The 16,396-nt window shown below is 37.0% G+C and overlaps 1 protein-coding gene across 6 annotated transcripts in view; it reads right to left on the reverse strand.

Annotated features, from left to right (window-relative positions):
• PHTF1 (putative homeodomain transcription factor 1) overlaps positions 1-15,099 on the reverse strand; it is a gene marked incomplete at its 3' end in the record, with an annotated part of 77,681 nt that extends 62,582 nt beyond the window's left edge. For 5 of the 6 annotated variants that reach the window (XR_014293349.1, XR_014293350.1, XM_082613420.1 and 2 more), the window contains exons 1-3: positions 14,388-15,099; positions 14,007-14,081; positions 13,311-13,367 (exon numbers count right to left, since the gene is read on the reverse strand). Coding sequence is in view for 3 of the 6 variants with exons in the window: in XM_082613420.1 (XP_082469546.1) it covers positions 13,311-13,367; positions 14,007-14,051 (102 nt within the window). Of the gene's footprint in view, positions 1-13,310; positions 13,368-14,006; positions 14,082-14,387 lie in introns of those variants that run through there. The other variant, XM_082613419.1, reaches the window with a different exon arrangement.
• Positions 15,100-16,396: the final 1,297 nt, after the last annotated feature.

Raw genomic sequence — 16,396 nt, forward strand, 5'->3', positions numbered from 1 at the left:
GTATTTGCTTTCTGTGTTTGTTTTATTTCACTTACTGTGATGCCCTCCAGATTAATCTGTGTTGTAACAAATGGTAGGATTTCCTTCTTTTTAAAGGCTGAATAATATTCCACCTCATAAGATAGACAGAGAGATAGGGCACATTTTCTCTACCTATTCATCTGTCAACAGACACTTAGGTTGTTTCCATATCTTGGCTACCATGAATAATGCTGCAATGAATATGAAGTGCATATATCTCTTCAAGAAAGTAATTTTATTTCCTTTGGATAAATATCCAGGAGAGGGATTGTTGGATCATAAGGTAGTTCTATTTTTATTTTATAGAGGAGCCTCTATACTCTTTTCCATAACAGCTGTACCAATTTACATTCCCACCAACAGTATACAACGGTTTCCTTTTCTCTGTATCCTCACTAACACTTATTATCTTTTGACTTCTCTGATAATTGTCATCCTAACAGGAATGAGGTGATGTTTCACTGTGGTTTTGATTTACATTTCCTTAATGATTAGAGATGTTGAGCACGTACTCATATACCCGCTGGCCACTTGTATGTCCTTTTTAGAAAAATGTCTATACAGGCCCTTTGCCTATTTTTTAATTGGATCAGGTTGCATTTTATATTGTTGATGTTTCCTTTGCTGTGTGAAAACTTCTTAGTTTCACATAGTCACATTTGTTTATTTTTGCTTTTGTTGCCTGTGCTTTTGGTGTCAAATTCAAAAAAATCATTTCCAAGACCAATGTCCAAGAGATTTTTCCCTATGTTTTCTTCTAGGAGTTATACAGTTTCAGGTCTTACATTTAAGTCTTTAATCCATTTTTAGTTTATTTTTGTTTTTGGTATAAAATAAGGGTCTGATATAGTTCTTTTGCATGAAGATATCCAGTTTCCCAACACCATTTATTGAAGAGACTGTCATTTCTCCATTGTGTATTCTTGGTGCCTTTGCCAAAGATTAGTTGACCCTATGTGCATGGGTTTACTCCTGGGCTCTCTATTCTGTCCCACTGCTCTATGTGTCTTTTATGCTGGTACCATACTGTTTTTATTACTATAGCTTTGTAATATAATTTGAAATCAGAAAGTGAAATGAGATGTCTCCAGCTTTGGTCTTCTTGTTCAAGATTGCTTTAGCTATTTGGGGTCCCTTTGTGGTTCCATATGAATCTTAAGATTATTTTTTCTGTATCAGTTAAAAATGCCATTGGACTTTTGATAGAGATTGCTTTGAATCTGTAGATTGCTTTGGGTAGTATGGACAATTTAACAATATTTTTTTCCTTTTCCAAATTATAGATTTTGTTTGTTTTCTCTTACAGTTTTTTTGAAATATAAAGACATAGAGCACTGTATAAGTTTAAGGTGTACAGCACAGTGATTCGACTTATATATATCATGAAATAATTACAAGTTTAGAGAACATCCAATATCTCACATAGATACAAAATAAACAAAATAGAAAAAAAAATTTTTTCCTTGTGATGAGAACTCTTAGGATTTACTCTCTTAACAACTTTCATATATAACATACAGCAGTGTTAATTACATTTATCATGTTGTACATTACATTTTAAAGGTAGGAATTCTTCCAATCCATGAACATGAACTATCTTTCATTTGTGTCTTCTTCAATTTCTTTCATCAATGTTCCATATTTTTCAGTGTACAGATCTTTCACCCCTTGCTTAATTTATTCCTAAGCACTTTATTCTTTTCGATGCTGTTGTAAATGGAACTGCTTTCTTAATTTCTTTTGCAGACAGTTCACTGTAAGTGTATAAAATTTTTCCTTTTCACTTGTCTCAAAATTTTTAATTGATTCTTTGACCCATTGGTTGTTCAAGATTATATTGTTTAATTTCCACATATTTTTGAATTTTCCAGTTTTCCTCCTGTTATCGATTTCTAGTTTAATAACACCATGGTCAAAAGATACCTGATATAAATTCAATCTTCTTAAATTTGTTAAGACTTTGTTTCATGGCCTAACATATGATCTATCCTGAAGCAGGTTTCATGTGCACTTGAGGAGAATGTGTATTGTGCTGCTGATGGATGGAATGTTCTGTATATGTCTGTTAGGTTCATTTAGTCTAAAGTGCAGTTCAAGCCCACTTATTGATTTTCTGTCTGGATGATCTATCCATTGTTGAAAGTTAGTACTGTATTGCTCTCTATTTCTCCCCTTAGGTCTGTTTATATTTGCTTTATATATTTAGGTGCTCCTATGTTGGGATGTAAAGACTGTTCAAAGTCCACAAATCAATCGAATACACCACATTATCCAGATGAAGGATAAAAATTATATTATTATCTCAATAAATGCAGAAAAAGCATTTGACTAAATTCAACACCAATTTATGATAAAAACTCAGCAAAGCGAGTATAGAGGGAAAGAAACTCAACATAAGAAAGGCCATATATGACAAGCTTCATTTTTTTCATTCACTTAACTTTCTACATATACATTACTAATTCATTTTGAAACTCCCTATAAGTGTTACAGATCTGCTCCCAGTGTGCTCAAACACAACAAACACTGGTTTCTTTTTTTTCCTCCTTGAAGATGTCTATATACCACAGTTTCCTGTCCGCCTGCTCCTTTCTGGTCTTGTTATTTTCTAGGCCTAATAAATGAACTTTCATCTTGGGACATCTCTTAAGAATCCAGAATTCTTTTTACCTCTCTCTGTGTCAGCCATCTTGTCTCCTGATACTATGGATTCCTCTTTTTTGGTTTACTCACTCGTATACAGTATATGTCCTCCTCTGAGGGGAGACATGAGTGACACACTTTTTAGACTTTGACGGTTTGAATATATCTTCATGTGATGTCTTTATACTTGGTTAATAGTTAGACTGGGCATAAAGTTTTAGATTGAAAGCCATTTTCTCTGAGAACTTTGAAGGTTCCATCGTCTTCTAAGTTCCAATGAGCCAGAAGTTGCTGCTGAGAGGCCCAATGTCATTCTGATGCCCAATCTTGTATAAGATCTGTTTTGAACCTTCTCTCTATTCCCTGCTTAACCCAGGCTCTAATTTCAAATGTTCTTGTGATGTTGTGATTTGTAAAAAGAAACTTATTTTGGTCTCTGTCCCCAGTTCCTGACACAGGGCCCCTGAAACCCTTGTAATTTCCTGGATGACAAGAGTGCCTTTTGTTCTAATGAGGCAACTCTAGGTGGGCTCCTGGATGTCTCCGGGATGAGGGATGGTCACCAGAAGGAACAAACTATGATTAGAAGCTTGGAATTTTCAGGCCCTCCCTCTCCCCCATTCTCTTGCAAAGGGAGAAGGGCTGAAAACAGAGTTAATGATTGATCATGCCTACTAGATGAAGCCTCCATGAAGTTCAGAGAGCTTCCAGCTTGGTGAATACATCCACTCCAGTAGGGTGACAGACCCCAAACTCCACAGGGACAGAAGCTCCTGTGCTCTGGACCCTTCCAGACCTCACCCTATGTATTTCTTCATCTGGTTCTTCATCTGCATCCTTTATCATATTCCTTAATAAACTGGTAAATGTTTAAGGAAGTGTTTCCCTGAGTTCTGTGAACTACCCTAGGAAATTAATCAAACCTGAGGAGAAGGTTGTGGGAAATTCTGACTTGTAGCCAAATTGGACAGAAGTTAGGGGTAACCTAGGACCTACTTCTTGCAGTTGGCATCCAAAGTGGGGTAGGGAGCAGTTTTGTGGGACCAAGCCCTTAACCTGTGTGAGCTGACACTACCTCCAGGTACACAGTGTCAGAAATGAGTTGAATTGTAGGATACCCAGCTGGTGTCACAGAGAATTGCCTGGTGTAGGGACAAACCTCCACACATTTAGTGACCAGAAGCGGTGTTTTGTGTGAATAAAGGAGACTCACAGGAGAAACACAAGAGGCAGATTGAACTGAATCTTTCTAAAATTTAGTTCTGAAATTTCATAATAATGCTGATCACTCAAAAGATCCTTTTGATCTGTAAATGTGTATATTTCAGCTCTGGGAAATTTTTAAATATTATTTATTCAATAATTTCTTCTCCTCCACATATTTCCGTTTCCTGGAACACCTATTAGTTGGATTTTAAGCTTCCTGCATGAACTGCACTCACTTTTCTATTTTTTTTTTTTCCTTGCTCTTTCATACTATTTTTCTGGGAAATGGCCTCAACTTTATCTTCCAACTTTTCTACTGAATTTACTTTGGTTATTTTTATTTTCTGGTTCTCTTACTTTTTCATCTATAGACTTTTAAAAAAATAGTATGCAGTTCTTTACATATATTAACTATATCTTTAAAACTAGTATTCTTATAATTCCTGTATCATTTTTTAAAATCTCTCTCCTCCTTTATCTTTAGGTCTCAAATATTTGAGCGTCTTCAATTATCCATTTACACTTAAGAGTGAGGCACTAGCATGCTGAATGCCCATTCAGTGTGCAGTAGGGGAAGCTTGTTGAACAGTGGCCTCGTTGTAGAGCGTAGCCAGCCATTTCACTTCCAGTATCCTTAGGTCTCTTCAGTCAGCTTGTGCAAAAAGAAATTCCAGTCTTCTATTTAGAGATTATAAGCCTGGCCACCAGACTTTCACTTAATCTCCTTTATGAGTACAGTATTTCACCCCATTCTCATTTGTGTATGGTATTCCAGAATCCAGAACTTCTCTGTTTCAGCCTCTCCAGAGAGCAAACTTCAATCTTCTGTCAGAGGAAGATAAGGTAACTATGAGGCTGTGTAGAATAAGGTGGAAGATCTGGGGGTAGGTCTATTGCCCCTTATACATATGCTCAAACAATCCTATTTCCAGTTCTACCTCATACCTGCAGATATACCTGATGCATCTAATTCCTGAGTCTTTCAGAAATTAAATACAGGGGTCTTTTTCCTTTAATCTTTTTTAAATTTAAGAATAGTTGATGTACAATATTATAAAAGCTACAGGTGTACAATATAGTGATTCACAATTTTTAAAGGTTATATACTCCATTTATAGTTATTTATAAAATATCGGCTATATTCCTTGTGTTGTACAATATATCCTTGTAGCTTATTTTATAGATAATAGTTTGCACCTCTTAATTCCCTACCACTATATTGTCCCTCCCCACTTCCCTCTCCCCACTGGTAACCACTAAATACAGGTGTTTTAAAACAGGGAATTCACTTGTTTCCCATTGGCATCCCCTACTATAGACACTTACATTTTTATTTTCTTTACATCCATTTTCCAACTTTCAAAATTGTGTTAACAGCTCTCTTTTACAGTAGTCTTCTCTCCCATTCTTTCACTCCTATTGTAGACTGATTTTTTTCTTATTTATTATAATTTTAGAGAATTTTCAGAAGAAATCAGATGGAGATTGATGCACATATTCCAACTGTCATCTTTAATGAGGTGTCTCATCTGTCATGTACCCACTATCCAGTTCAAGAAATAAAAGGTTACAAATACAGCTGAAATCACCTCTGTGTTTATGATTAGCCATTTAAAATTTCCTAGGTGTAAAATCATATCATTTTCAAACACTGATTTTTTTATTCTAATATTAATTAGAAAAATAAAAGAATATTTTAAAAGCAAAGATAATATTAATTTGAATGTTTTGCTCAGCTTTGCAAATATATCTCAAACAGCATGTTAAATAATAGTAATAGGGGCCATTCTTGTTTTATTTTTTTGTGGGGGGGGACTAAGTTGAGCTTCATTACCGAAAATAATGTTAGACCTTAGATTTAATATATTTTCTCGATTAAGAAATTTTAGAAGACAATTTTCATTAGGAATATATATGAATTTGTTGTGTACTACATTATGATTTCTCCTATTTTTTTCTGTTGATGTGATTTAAGAAAATAGCTATATTGAGGTATATAATTAATACTCTGTAAAACTCACTTATTTTTAGTGTAGTTTTAGTAGTTAATTTGGTGGATTTCTGGTAAATTTATAGAGTTGTGCAACCATCATCACATTCAAATTTTAGAATATTTCCATCACCTGAAAAACAAGAATGGCAATAAATCTCTGTTCCTATCCCCCAGCCGTAGGCAAACACTGATCTGCTTTCTATTTCTATAAACCTGCCTTTTCTAGAAACTTCATATAAACTGGATCACAGAATATAGGCTTTTGTGTCTGGTCCCTTTCACTTAGCATAACATTTTTGAGGTTCATCCATGTTGTAGTATGTATTAATAGTTTTTCTTTCTGAGTCATGTTCCATTGTATGGATATAACACATTTGTTTACCTACTCACTAGTTGATAGACATTTGGATTTTTTTCCTAGTTTTTGGCAATTATGAATAGTATTTCTATGAATATTTGCATGTGCCCATATGTTTTTATTTCTCTTAGGTAGATAACTAGGGGTGGAAATGCTGGGTCATATGAGAAGTATATATATTTAAATTTTTCTACTTTCCATTCCCACCAGCAGTGTATGAGAGTTCTGGTTCTTCCATGTCCTGGCTAACAAAGATCTTCTATGTTTTCTTCTAGCAAACCTTAGACTTTTAGTTCTTACACTTAAGTCCATGATCTTTTTTAAGTAATTTTTGTGTACAGTGTGAGGTAAGAATCAAAGTTCATTTTTATACATGTAACTATCCAATTGTTCCAGCACCATTTGTTGACAAGACTATCACTTCTTCATTGAATTATTTTGGCATCTTTGTCAAAATCAATTTATCAAAACTGTAAGGATTTATTTCTAGATTTTCTATTCTGTTCCATTTATCTATTACTCATGCCAATACTACACTATCTGAATTACTTACAGCTTTACAGTAAATTGTGAGATCCAGTAAGTCCTCTAACTCTATTCTTTTTAAACTTGTTTTGAATATTCTAGGTCCTTTACATTCCTTATCAACTTTAGAATTATTCCTACCAAAAGAAAAAAGTCTGCTGGAACTTTAAAGGGATTATAGTGAATCTATAGATACATTTGGAGAGAGCTGCCATCTTAACAATGTTAAGTCTTTCAGATCACAAACGTGAAATGCTACTCCATTTCTTCAGATCTTTAATTTCTCTTAGCAATGTTCGTAGTTTCCAGTATTCAGGTCTTATACATACTATGTTAAACTTATTCCTAAGTATTTTACTCTTTTTGATGTATTGTGAATGAACTGTTTTCTTAATTTCATTTTTGGAATACTCATGGCTGGTATATAGAAATACAAATAATTTTTGTATATTGATCTTAAATCTAGAGGCCTTGCTAAACTCATTTATTGTTAGTAATGCCTTGGGAATTTCTAAATATGGAATCATGTCACCATGAATAAAAGCAATTTTCATTTTCTTTTCTCAATGCCTTTTATTTCTTTTTCCTTGCCTTACCGCACTGGCTAGAATCCCTAGTACAATGTTAAATGGACATGGTGAGAGCAGACATCCTTGCTTTGCTCCTGATTTGAGGGACAAAGCACTCAGTCTTTAATCCCTAACTATAGTGTTAGCTGTAGGTTTTTTGTTTTTGTTTTTTAAATACATGATAATTTATTATTATTATTTGCTATACAGCAGGTTCTTATTAGTCATCTATTTTATACATATTAGTGTATATATGTCAATCCCTTTAATAGACATCCTTTGACAGATTGAAGAAATTACTAGTTTATCAGTAATGGACATTGAATTTTGTCAAATGCTTTTCCTGTCTCTACTGAAAAGACCATGCATTTTATCTCTTATTAATATGATATATTATATTAATTTATCTTCAAACGTTAAACCAACAACATATTTCTCAGATATCCCACTTGGTCATGGTAGATAATCCATTTTACATGTTGTTGAATTTGGTTTGTTAATATTTTTTTAAAGATTTTTACACTTACGTTTAGGACAAATTTTCTTTTTTTTAAATAAATCAGTATGATAGTTTATTAAAAGCTCCATATTATGCCTCAGGTAGGATTTTTTTCTTCCAGTTTTATTGAGATATAATTGACATATAGCACTGTATAAGTTTAAGGTATATGGCATAATGATTTGACTTACATACATTATGAAATGATTACCACAATAAGTTTAGTGAACATCCATCGTCTCATAGATACAAAATTAAAGAAATAGAAAAAAAATTTTTTTTCCTTGTGATAAGAACTCTTAGGATTTACTCTCAACAACTTTCATATATAACATGCAGCAGCGTTATTTATATTCATGTTGTACATTACAGTCCTAGTACTTATTTATCTTATAACTGGAAGTTTGTACCTTCTGACTGCCTTCATCCAATTCCCCCTCCTCCAACACCCCCCCCGCTAACCATAAATCCGATCTCTTTTTCTATGAGTTTGTTTTTGAAATTCAATTGATCTAAAATAGTCTGTTAGTTCCTGTTATACAACATAGTGATTCCCTATTTCTATACATTTCAAAATGACCACTAACATAAGTCTAGATGTAATCTGTCCATGCAAGGATATTACATAATTACTGACCATACTCCCCACACTGTACATTTCATACTGGTGACTCATTTATCCTGCAACTGGAAGTTTGTACCTCTTTATCTCCCTCACCTATTTCTTCCCCTCACCACTCCTCTCTGGCAACCACCTGTTTGTTCTGTCTGTAACTCTTTCTGTTTTGTTATGTTTGTTTATCTACTTTTTTAGATTCCACATATAAGTGAAATCATACAGTATTTGTCTTTCTCTGTCTGACTTATTTCACTTAGAATAATATCCTCTAAGGCCATCCATGTTGCTGCAAACAACAAGATTTCATGCTTTTATGGCTGAGGAATATTCCATTGTATATAGATACCACATCCTCTTTATCCATTCATCTGTTGATGGGCACTTAGGTTGCTTCCATATCTTGCCTATTGTAAATAATGCTGCAATAAACATAGGGGTGCATATATCTTTTCTAATTAGTGTTTTTGTTTTCTTCAGATAAATACCCAGCAGTAGAATTGCTGGGTCATATGGTAGTTCTATTTTTGATTTTTTGAAGAATCTTCATACTGTTTTCCATAATGGCTGCACCAATTTACATTCCATCAATAGTGCAAAAGGGTTCCCTTTTCTCCACATTCTCACCAACACTTGTAATTTGTTCTGCCAGGTGTGAGGTGATATTTCATTGTGGTTTGGATTTGTATTTCCCTGATGATTAGTATGTTGAGCATCTTTTCATGTGCCCGTTGGCCATCTGTATGTCTTCTTTGGAAAAATGTCTATTCAGATCCTCTGCCCATCTTTAACTGGGTTGTTTGGTTTCTTTGATGTTGAGTTGTATGAGTTTTTTGTATATTTTGAATATTAACCCCTTGTTGGATATTCCATTTGCAAATATCTTCTCCCATTCAGTAGGTAGTTTTTTCATTTTATTGATAGTTTCCTTCACTGTGCAAAAGTCTTTTAGTTTGACATAGTCCTATTTGTTTATTTTTGCTTTTGTTTCCCTTGACTGAAGAGACATATCCAAAAATATTACTATGACCAATGTCAAAGAGTGTACAACCTATGTTTTCTTCTAGAAGTTTTACAGCTTCAGGTCTTACATTTAAAATCTTTAATTTATTTTGAATTTATTTTTGTGCATCACGGAGAGAGTAGTCCAGTTTGATTTTTTTTGCATGTAGTTTTCCAGCTTTTCCAACAGCATTTCTGAAGAGGCTGCCCTTTCCCCACTGTATATTCTCGCCTCCTTTGTTGTAGATTAATTGCCCATATAATACACTGCCCATTTCTGGATGGTCTATCCTGTTCCACTGATCTATGTGTCTGTTTTTGTGCGAATACCATACTGTTTGGATTACTGTAGCTTTGTAGTACAGTTATGACAAATTTTCTTGTGCTGTCTTTGTCTGGCTTTGGAATCAGGGTAATACTGGTCTCAAAAAATGAGCTGGGAAGCATACTTCCTCCTCTGCTTTCTGAAAGAGTTTGTGTCGGATTAGTATATTTGTTCTTGACCTAATTAACTGCTATTCATCATCCAGATCTCATTTGAAGCATCAATTCTTCAGGGAGGGCTTCTCTGACCTCCTTGACTAGGTCCATTTCTCTGTTATAATAGCTTGCAAATAGTAGCCCTCCTTCTTTGCATTTATCACAAAGTAATTTTTATTCATTAGCAGGATTAATTTTATTATTGTTTGTCTCCCACTTTACCATAAGCTCCAAAAAATGTTGAGTGTTTCTGCTCATCATTATATAGATATAGTGCCCATCCTACTGCCTGACACATGGTAGGTAAGTGCTCAACAAATATTTGTTAAATGAAGAATACATGAACACTGTTTTAGGTTTTTTTGTTTTGGGGGTTTTTTTTTTGCTGTGCTGGGTCTTCGTTGCTGTGCGCGAGCTTTCTCTAGTCGCAGCGAGCAGGGGCTACTCTTCCTTGCAGTGTGCAGGTTTCTCATTGCAGTGGCTTCTCTTGTTGTGGAGCACAGGCCCTAGAGCACACAGTCTTCAGTAGTTGCGGTGCGTGGGCTCAGTAGTTGTGGCGCACGGGCTCTAGAGTGCAGGCTCAGTAGTTGTGGTGCACGGGCTTCACTCTTCCGCGGCATGTGGGATCTTCCCCGACCAGGGATCAAACCCATGTCCCCCGCATGGGCAGGTGGATTATTAACCACTGCGCCACCAGGGAAGTCTCTGTTTTAGTTTTATTTTTGATATTTCTTCCCCTTCTTTACTTTGACTTATTATTGTTTTCTTTACCTTGACTTATTATTGTTTTATTTCTCAGATTCTTTGTATGTTAACTTGAATCATTGTAACTCTTACTTCCTAGTCAATCTAGACATTTTTTGTTAATATAGACATTTAGAGTGATATAATTTCATCAAGTATTATTTTGGAAGCATTCTACAAATTTTGTTATATCTACGTTTTTATTTCTATCCTTCAAAAATACAGATATGATGTGTCCCCTCTACTTAAAAACCATACAAATTTTTTCATTTTATATAGTACAGTATCTAAAGTTCTTAGTAAAGCAGTCAGCTCAGCTCTAAACTGATTTATGACCTATCATCTCATCTGCTTACCTTATACCCCAACCGGATTGGGCTACTTATCTTCCCTTATACAAGCATTGTACTTCTGTGCTCAGCACCAAGCAAAATGTCTTAAACGTAGTAGCTCAGTAAATGTTTGTAGAACAGTTCCTACCACTTTTCATGATCCAAGTTAAGATTTTTTAAATTTGTATTTTTTATAATTTTGAATTTTATTTTTATTATGTAATTTCTAATTTTATTATATTGTGATCTGATGTTAATATTGTTATTCTTTTTTGTTTTTTTAGTTTTCTTTCCTTTTCTTTTTAAATTTGTTTTCAAAAAAATTTATATTTGTGTAATCTGTTTTAAATTGCATTAAATACTTCTTTGTGTCCTATACTTTGGTCAGCTTCCATCTAAGACTTAAACATACTTAAAAAGATAACTTGGCTTTTCTCCCACTACCATTAGACTGTAAAATTCATGAAGGCAAGAACCATGTGTGTCTTGTTGACTGTATGCTTCGCACCTGGGAGGCCTTGGTACATTAACGCAGTAAATTTTTAGAGTTCTCTTTAATTTTATTCTTTCCACTGCTAAATTAAAAAGTATACATTAAGGAGGTATTAGATAGATTACCTTTTGAGAAAACAATGAATAAAAATATACATAATAGTTGGAGTTTAATCAAATACAGAAACACTGAGTTCCTAGTATGACTCAGAATGTTCTAAGAGTGGGATACAAATGCAATGCCTGCCCTTGAGGTCCATGAAAACATCCAGGTTAACAAATAACACAGGAGATGGTGTACCAAAAGGAAGGTATGTATAAAATGGCATGGAAATAAGAGTTGAGGAAATATTTAAATTGGGTAGGGGAAGGAGGTAGGTAATGAAATTCTATAGCAGGAAGTAAAATCCTTTTAAGAATAAACCAAAACCCAGGCAAACTACAGTGCTTGTTCAAGATCACAAGGCTAGACAGAGGTCACAAAAAGAGATCCAACTCCCAGTTCTGTGCTCTTTCCATTATACCAGACTTACTATCCATACTTTTCAGAGCTCACAAAAGAATAACAGGACAGGATTTAGAGAGTTACAAAATAAAACTGGGGGATTTATTCATCCTAATCCCATCTCCTCTTAATATAAAACATCAAGGACTGTACAAAATTATGAAAAGTTATCCAAGTACCATGCAGTTCAAACAACCTTCTAATTGAGTGGCTTACAAAAAGAATTTGCCCTAAAAGTATTTCACCCGAGATTTAAAGATCCCAGTCCAATCAATCTGACTTGGAGATAAATAAAACTATTAAGTTGTATTACACCCATATATACATTTTTTTAATGTTAATAGAGGGTCTATGGAAAAATCTTTAAAAAAGAAAGGTCCAAAAACAAAAGTCTGCCAGCCATTATTCAGTACTTTCCAAGGAGGTAAGACCCTGGAATCTGTAGATCTAAGTATTAATGTCAATAGAAAGACATTCTGTAAGGGCAGGATGGTCTTTAGGCTTTTCCCCATCTCTCAAGACTAGGCACTTACATTTGGCTACCAAGCAACCTTTCCATGACGAATTTGCTTCCCCCCGCCAAACATGTTGATCCCACAACCCTGATTTTGGAACATTAGATTATTTAACCCTCCCCTCCCCTATTATAAATTAATAAACTGGCATTCTGAATTACACATCAATTTTTGGTTGCTTGGCTAGCATGAAATAACTCCAAGAATCTGCTCAGTTCCAAAAGCAGTGTAGAAAAAAGTTTAAGAACCTGAAATACTTAGGCCCATACTCTAAACCAATAATTGAAAAAGAGATTCAGGCAACAAATGGATTTTATTTGACTTGCAGGGAAGAAAAAGAGGAAGAGGAGGTAGGGGAGGAGGGGGGAGGAGAGGGAGGGGGAGAATAGGAAGTAGAGGGGGGAAGGAGGAGGAGGAGATGCTCTAAAAAACCTGGATATTTCACATAAAAATGCATATTCACAGGTTCTCTTGAGAACCCTGAAGCTGTGGCAATACTGGGCCTGCATTACCACTAACTAACTAACTCTAACTACCGCCAGAGTTAAAAAGCCATAGCCCCATTTATATGGGACATTTGCTTTCAAATTCATCATAGACCAACCACCCCTTTCTATTTCCCTGATAAGGCGGCCAAATGTCAATTGCCATTTATCATCCCATTTGCAGTGTTGTTTTCCTTATAAACTTCAAAGAACAAAGAACACCATATTTGGTGGATAAGTGCAGAATTTTAAAAAAGTAAATACAATCCACTCTTCATATTAAAGCAGTAAAACAAAGCAAAAAAAATCAAAGAAATCAATTTACCTTAATCTGAGTCTGTTCGATTGACTTTTCCCATATCTGCTGATCATATGCTCCAATCTGAAATAGGAAGCAGGCTATTTAAGTGATGCAAAGGAAATCCTTTTATTTGGGTCAAGTTTCACAAAAGTCATGAAACTATTAAGTATCCATATGATACCTGGGAAATGTCTGTACTTCTCTGAGGCTAGAATAAATTATTATTTCCTAGGACTATTTCCTTCAAAATTCAAGTTAGCTGGATCTAAAAGTAAGTTGAAAAGCAATGTCCAAAATATTTCAAATTAAATATCACCTTAAAAGGTACTTCCACTTAAGAAAAACATCAGCAGGAAACTAGAGAGAAATAAAAGGTAATGGACAGCTCATTAAGATTGTTGACAGTACCCATCTGAGCTGTGCAGATAAAAAGTTTTATGCCTGAAAAAACAGCAGTTTGATCAGAAGCAAACTCTCAAAGCATTGCTGTGACACTGTGAATGCAGCCTGGAGATGGGAGGTTGAAAATCTTATTCGGGGACCTGGAACTGAGTTCAAAAGACCTAATGACCTTGTCCATCAGTTTTTCCATTTATATTGAGAGATATCATGTAAGAATACCTGTACTACCAAGCTCAGGGAAAACTAACATGATAGGTATTCTTTGTGGGACCTTTTTGCAGGAAGCATGCTTTACAAATAAAAATACATTGATATTACCTTCTTTTGGTACCACGATATAGCATCTCTCTCATTTGAGGCCATCTGTGTCTCCAGCCAGAGAATGGGATTTCACTGAAAATGAAGGAAAACCAGTCGGTTAGTCCAGTTGCTGAAAGGTACTCTCCCAATTTGGGTAGAACTCAAAAAACGCTTATCTCAGCCTCTCCATGCGCTGCTGACCGTCTCGTTCCCCTGCTGTTTGCCAGGAAAAAAACAAAAGCATAGCAAAAAAACCTCTGGCGCAGTGGCGACCGGAGAAGCCTCTCTGCGATATTTTGTGCGAGTGTGTTCAGGGATGCAGGGAAGAGGGAGAGGAGGGGAGGTCGCTGGAGTTGACCTGCACCCCACCTCCTCCGCTCCCCAGAGTCCTGCTCTCACCTGGTGCCCGCTGCCCCGCAGTCCGGCGGCTGGGACCTTCCTCCTCAGTGGCCCCGGCCCGGCCATGAGGCCGGGGGTGAGGCGGCGGGCCAGGCAGGCCTCATCTTCCCCCCGAGGCGGAGACGCCGTCTGGGCCGTTACCATGGAGACTACGGAGGCCGCCCCAGCCTCGGAGGCAGCCGGCCGCCCAGCGCCCAGAGGAGGGCAATCTGTTGCCAAAGAGCCGGCGCCCTCCAAGCCCAACCTATAGGGTCATCGGACAGACCCTAAGATAAGCAAAGAATGAGCTAGAAAAGGAGGGGGATAGAAAGTGAAGGCGGTCTTAGCTAGGCTGCCAGTCGCTACGGCAACGGCAAAAGGCTTTGTGCCTCTGGAAAAAGTCAAGTGCAGAGGTCCCAAGGCCCGGGTGGCAGCTGCTTCGGGGCGGCGGGCGCGCGTCCTCGCTAGGCCGGGCCTGGAAGGGCCGTGACTCAGCCGGCCGAGAGATAGGCAACAGCAGCTCCGCAGACCACGGTGCAGCGGGGCCGCGGCTTCCGCTTTCCGTGTTTCGCTGTGAAGTTGGCTCCGCCCCCGGCCCGGGGCCTTCCCGCCGAGCCTCCGCCAGGCTTCGGGACCGAGGGGCTGGGGAGCTACACGGAGATCAAGGCCAAGAGCAGCTCCCCCAGATCACCTTTCAGGTCACTTTTTCACAAATGACTTTCCCAGCCCTTCATTTAAAGGAGGTCGGTCCAGATATTCCAATAGTTACCCGTTCATTTCTTTGCAACGCTTATCTTTCCTTGTGTTTTCTGTTTCTTTGTGCTCCATTATATCCTATCGGTCTTCCTCAATGGGCTGGGGGCTCCATGACGTCAGAGACTAGGGCCTGGCAGGAGCCTGGCACACAGGTTCTCAACCTTTGCTGAATGAACGAATGTTTTCATGAATTTATGCTGTCCTGGGATCAAAGTCCTGGCAGGCTGCGGCTTATTAATTCCTTTCCTCTCCTGTCCCTCAGCAGCTCTGGGACTTAAGCCTTCTGAGTACTCAAGGGTAAAGGAAGGAGAGGGCCAAGGCTTGGGGGGCAGTTCCAGGACACTTTCCCAAATTAGGGTAGGGGAAGGTAGCGGCGGGAAGAACTGTTTCTAGGTTAAAAATTCAAGCAGGCTGACAGAGGTCAGGAGAAAGGAACGCTTGCGACCTCAAATGAATATTTAAAGATACATTAAGGTTTTAAGCCTCTTTCCTCCTCTACTTTTTTGGCCATTAATGGAACACTGACCCCTAACGGCCATTCTCACCTCACTTGAAGCATTGACCTTGCTTGCCCAACATTGTAGCATTTGGGTTAAAGCTAATGAGATAACGATTAGACCACTGCAGAAAGCCTAAGTGCAGTTCTAAATGTTTTACATCATTATTTTTGATTATCTGTCAAATCGACATAAGGTGGAAGTTATTATCCCCGTTTTACCGATGAGGAAAATCGACTAAGATAAAAATAACTCCCATAGAACGAATTTAAAATTATTTCACCCAGGCTTGATTTTTATATCCCACACATTGGCAGTGGTTTCCTTTCTGCTTTTGCTTCTTGACAGCTTTTCCCATCCTTAGAGCTGAACATGACAATTCTGTTTGGTTTCAACACAAATGGCTGACTTTAAAACACACACACACAAAAACAAAAACAACACTGGAAAAATGAAAAAGTCATTTTCTGTATATCTAAGTATTTGCTTTAAGACGTAAATAACACTAATTAAACATTTTACTTCATTGCTTAGCACACAAAGAGGCTTTGGGGGGAGTTCCTGGAAGAACTGAAATCAGGTAAGGCTCTCACTGAGCAAAGTGTGGGCTTTGAACCCAGAACTGCTTTCAAATCCCTGCTCCCACTAAAAAACTATGTGATTTCGGGTAATTTATTCAACCTAACAAGCCTGTTTTCTCACCTGTATTGTGGAGATTGTATTGTTACCTTCCTACTCAAGGCTGTGAGGATTAAATGAGCTACTACCCTCATAAAA

The sequence above is a fragment of the Mesoplodon mirus genome (assembly GCF_964341445.2).
Source record: "Mesoplodon mirus genome assembly, chromosome: 3".
NCBI lineage: Eukaryota > Metazoa > Chordata > Mammalia > Artiodactyla > Ziphiidae > Mesoplodon > Mesoplodon mirus.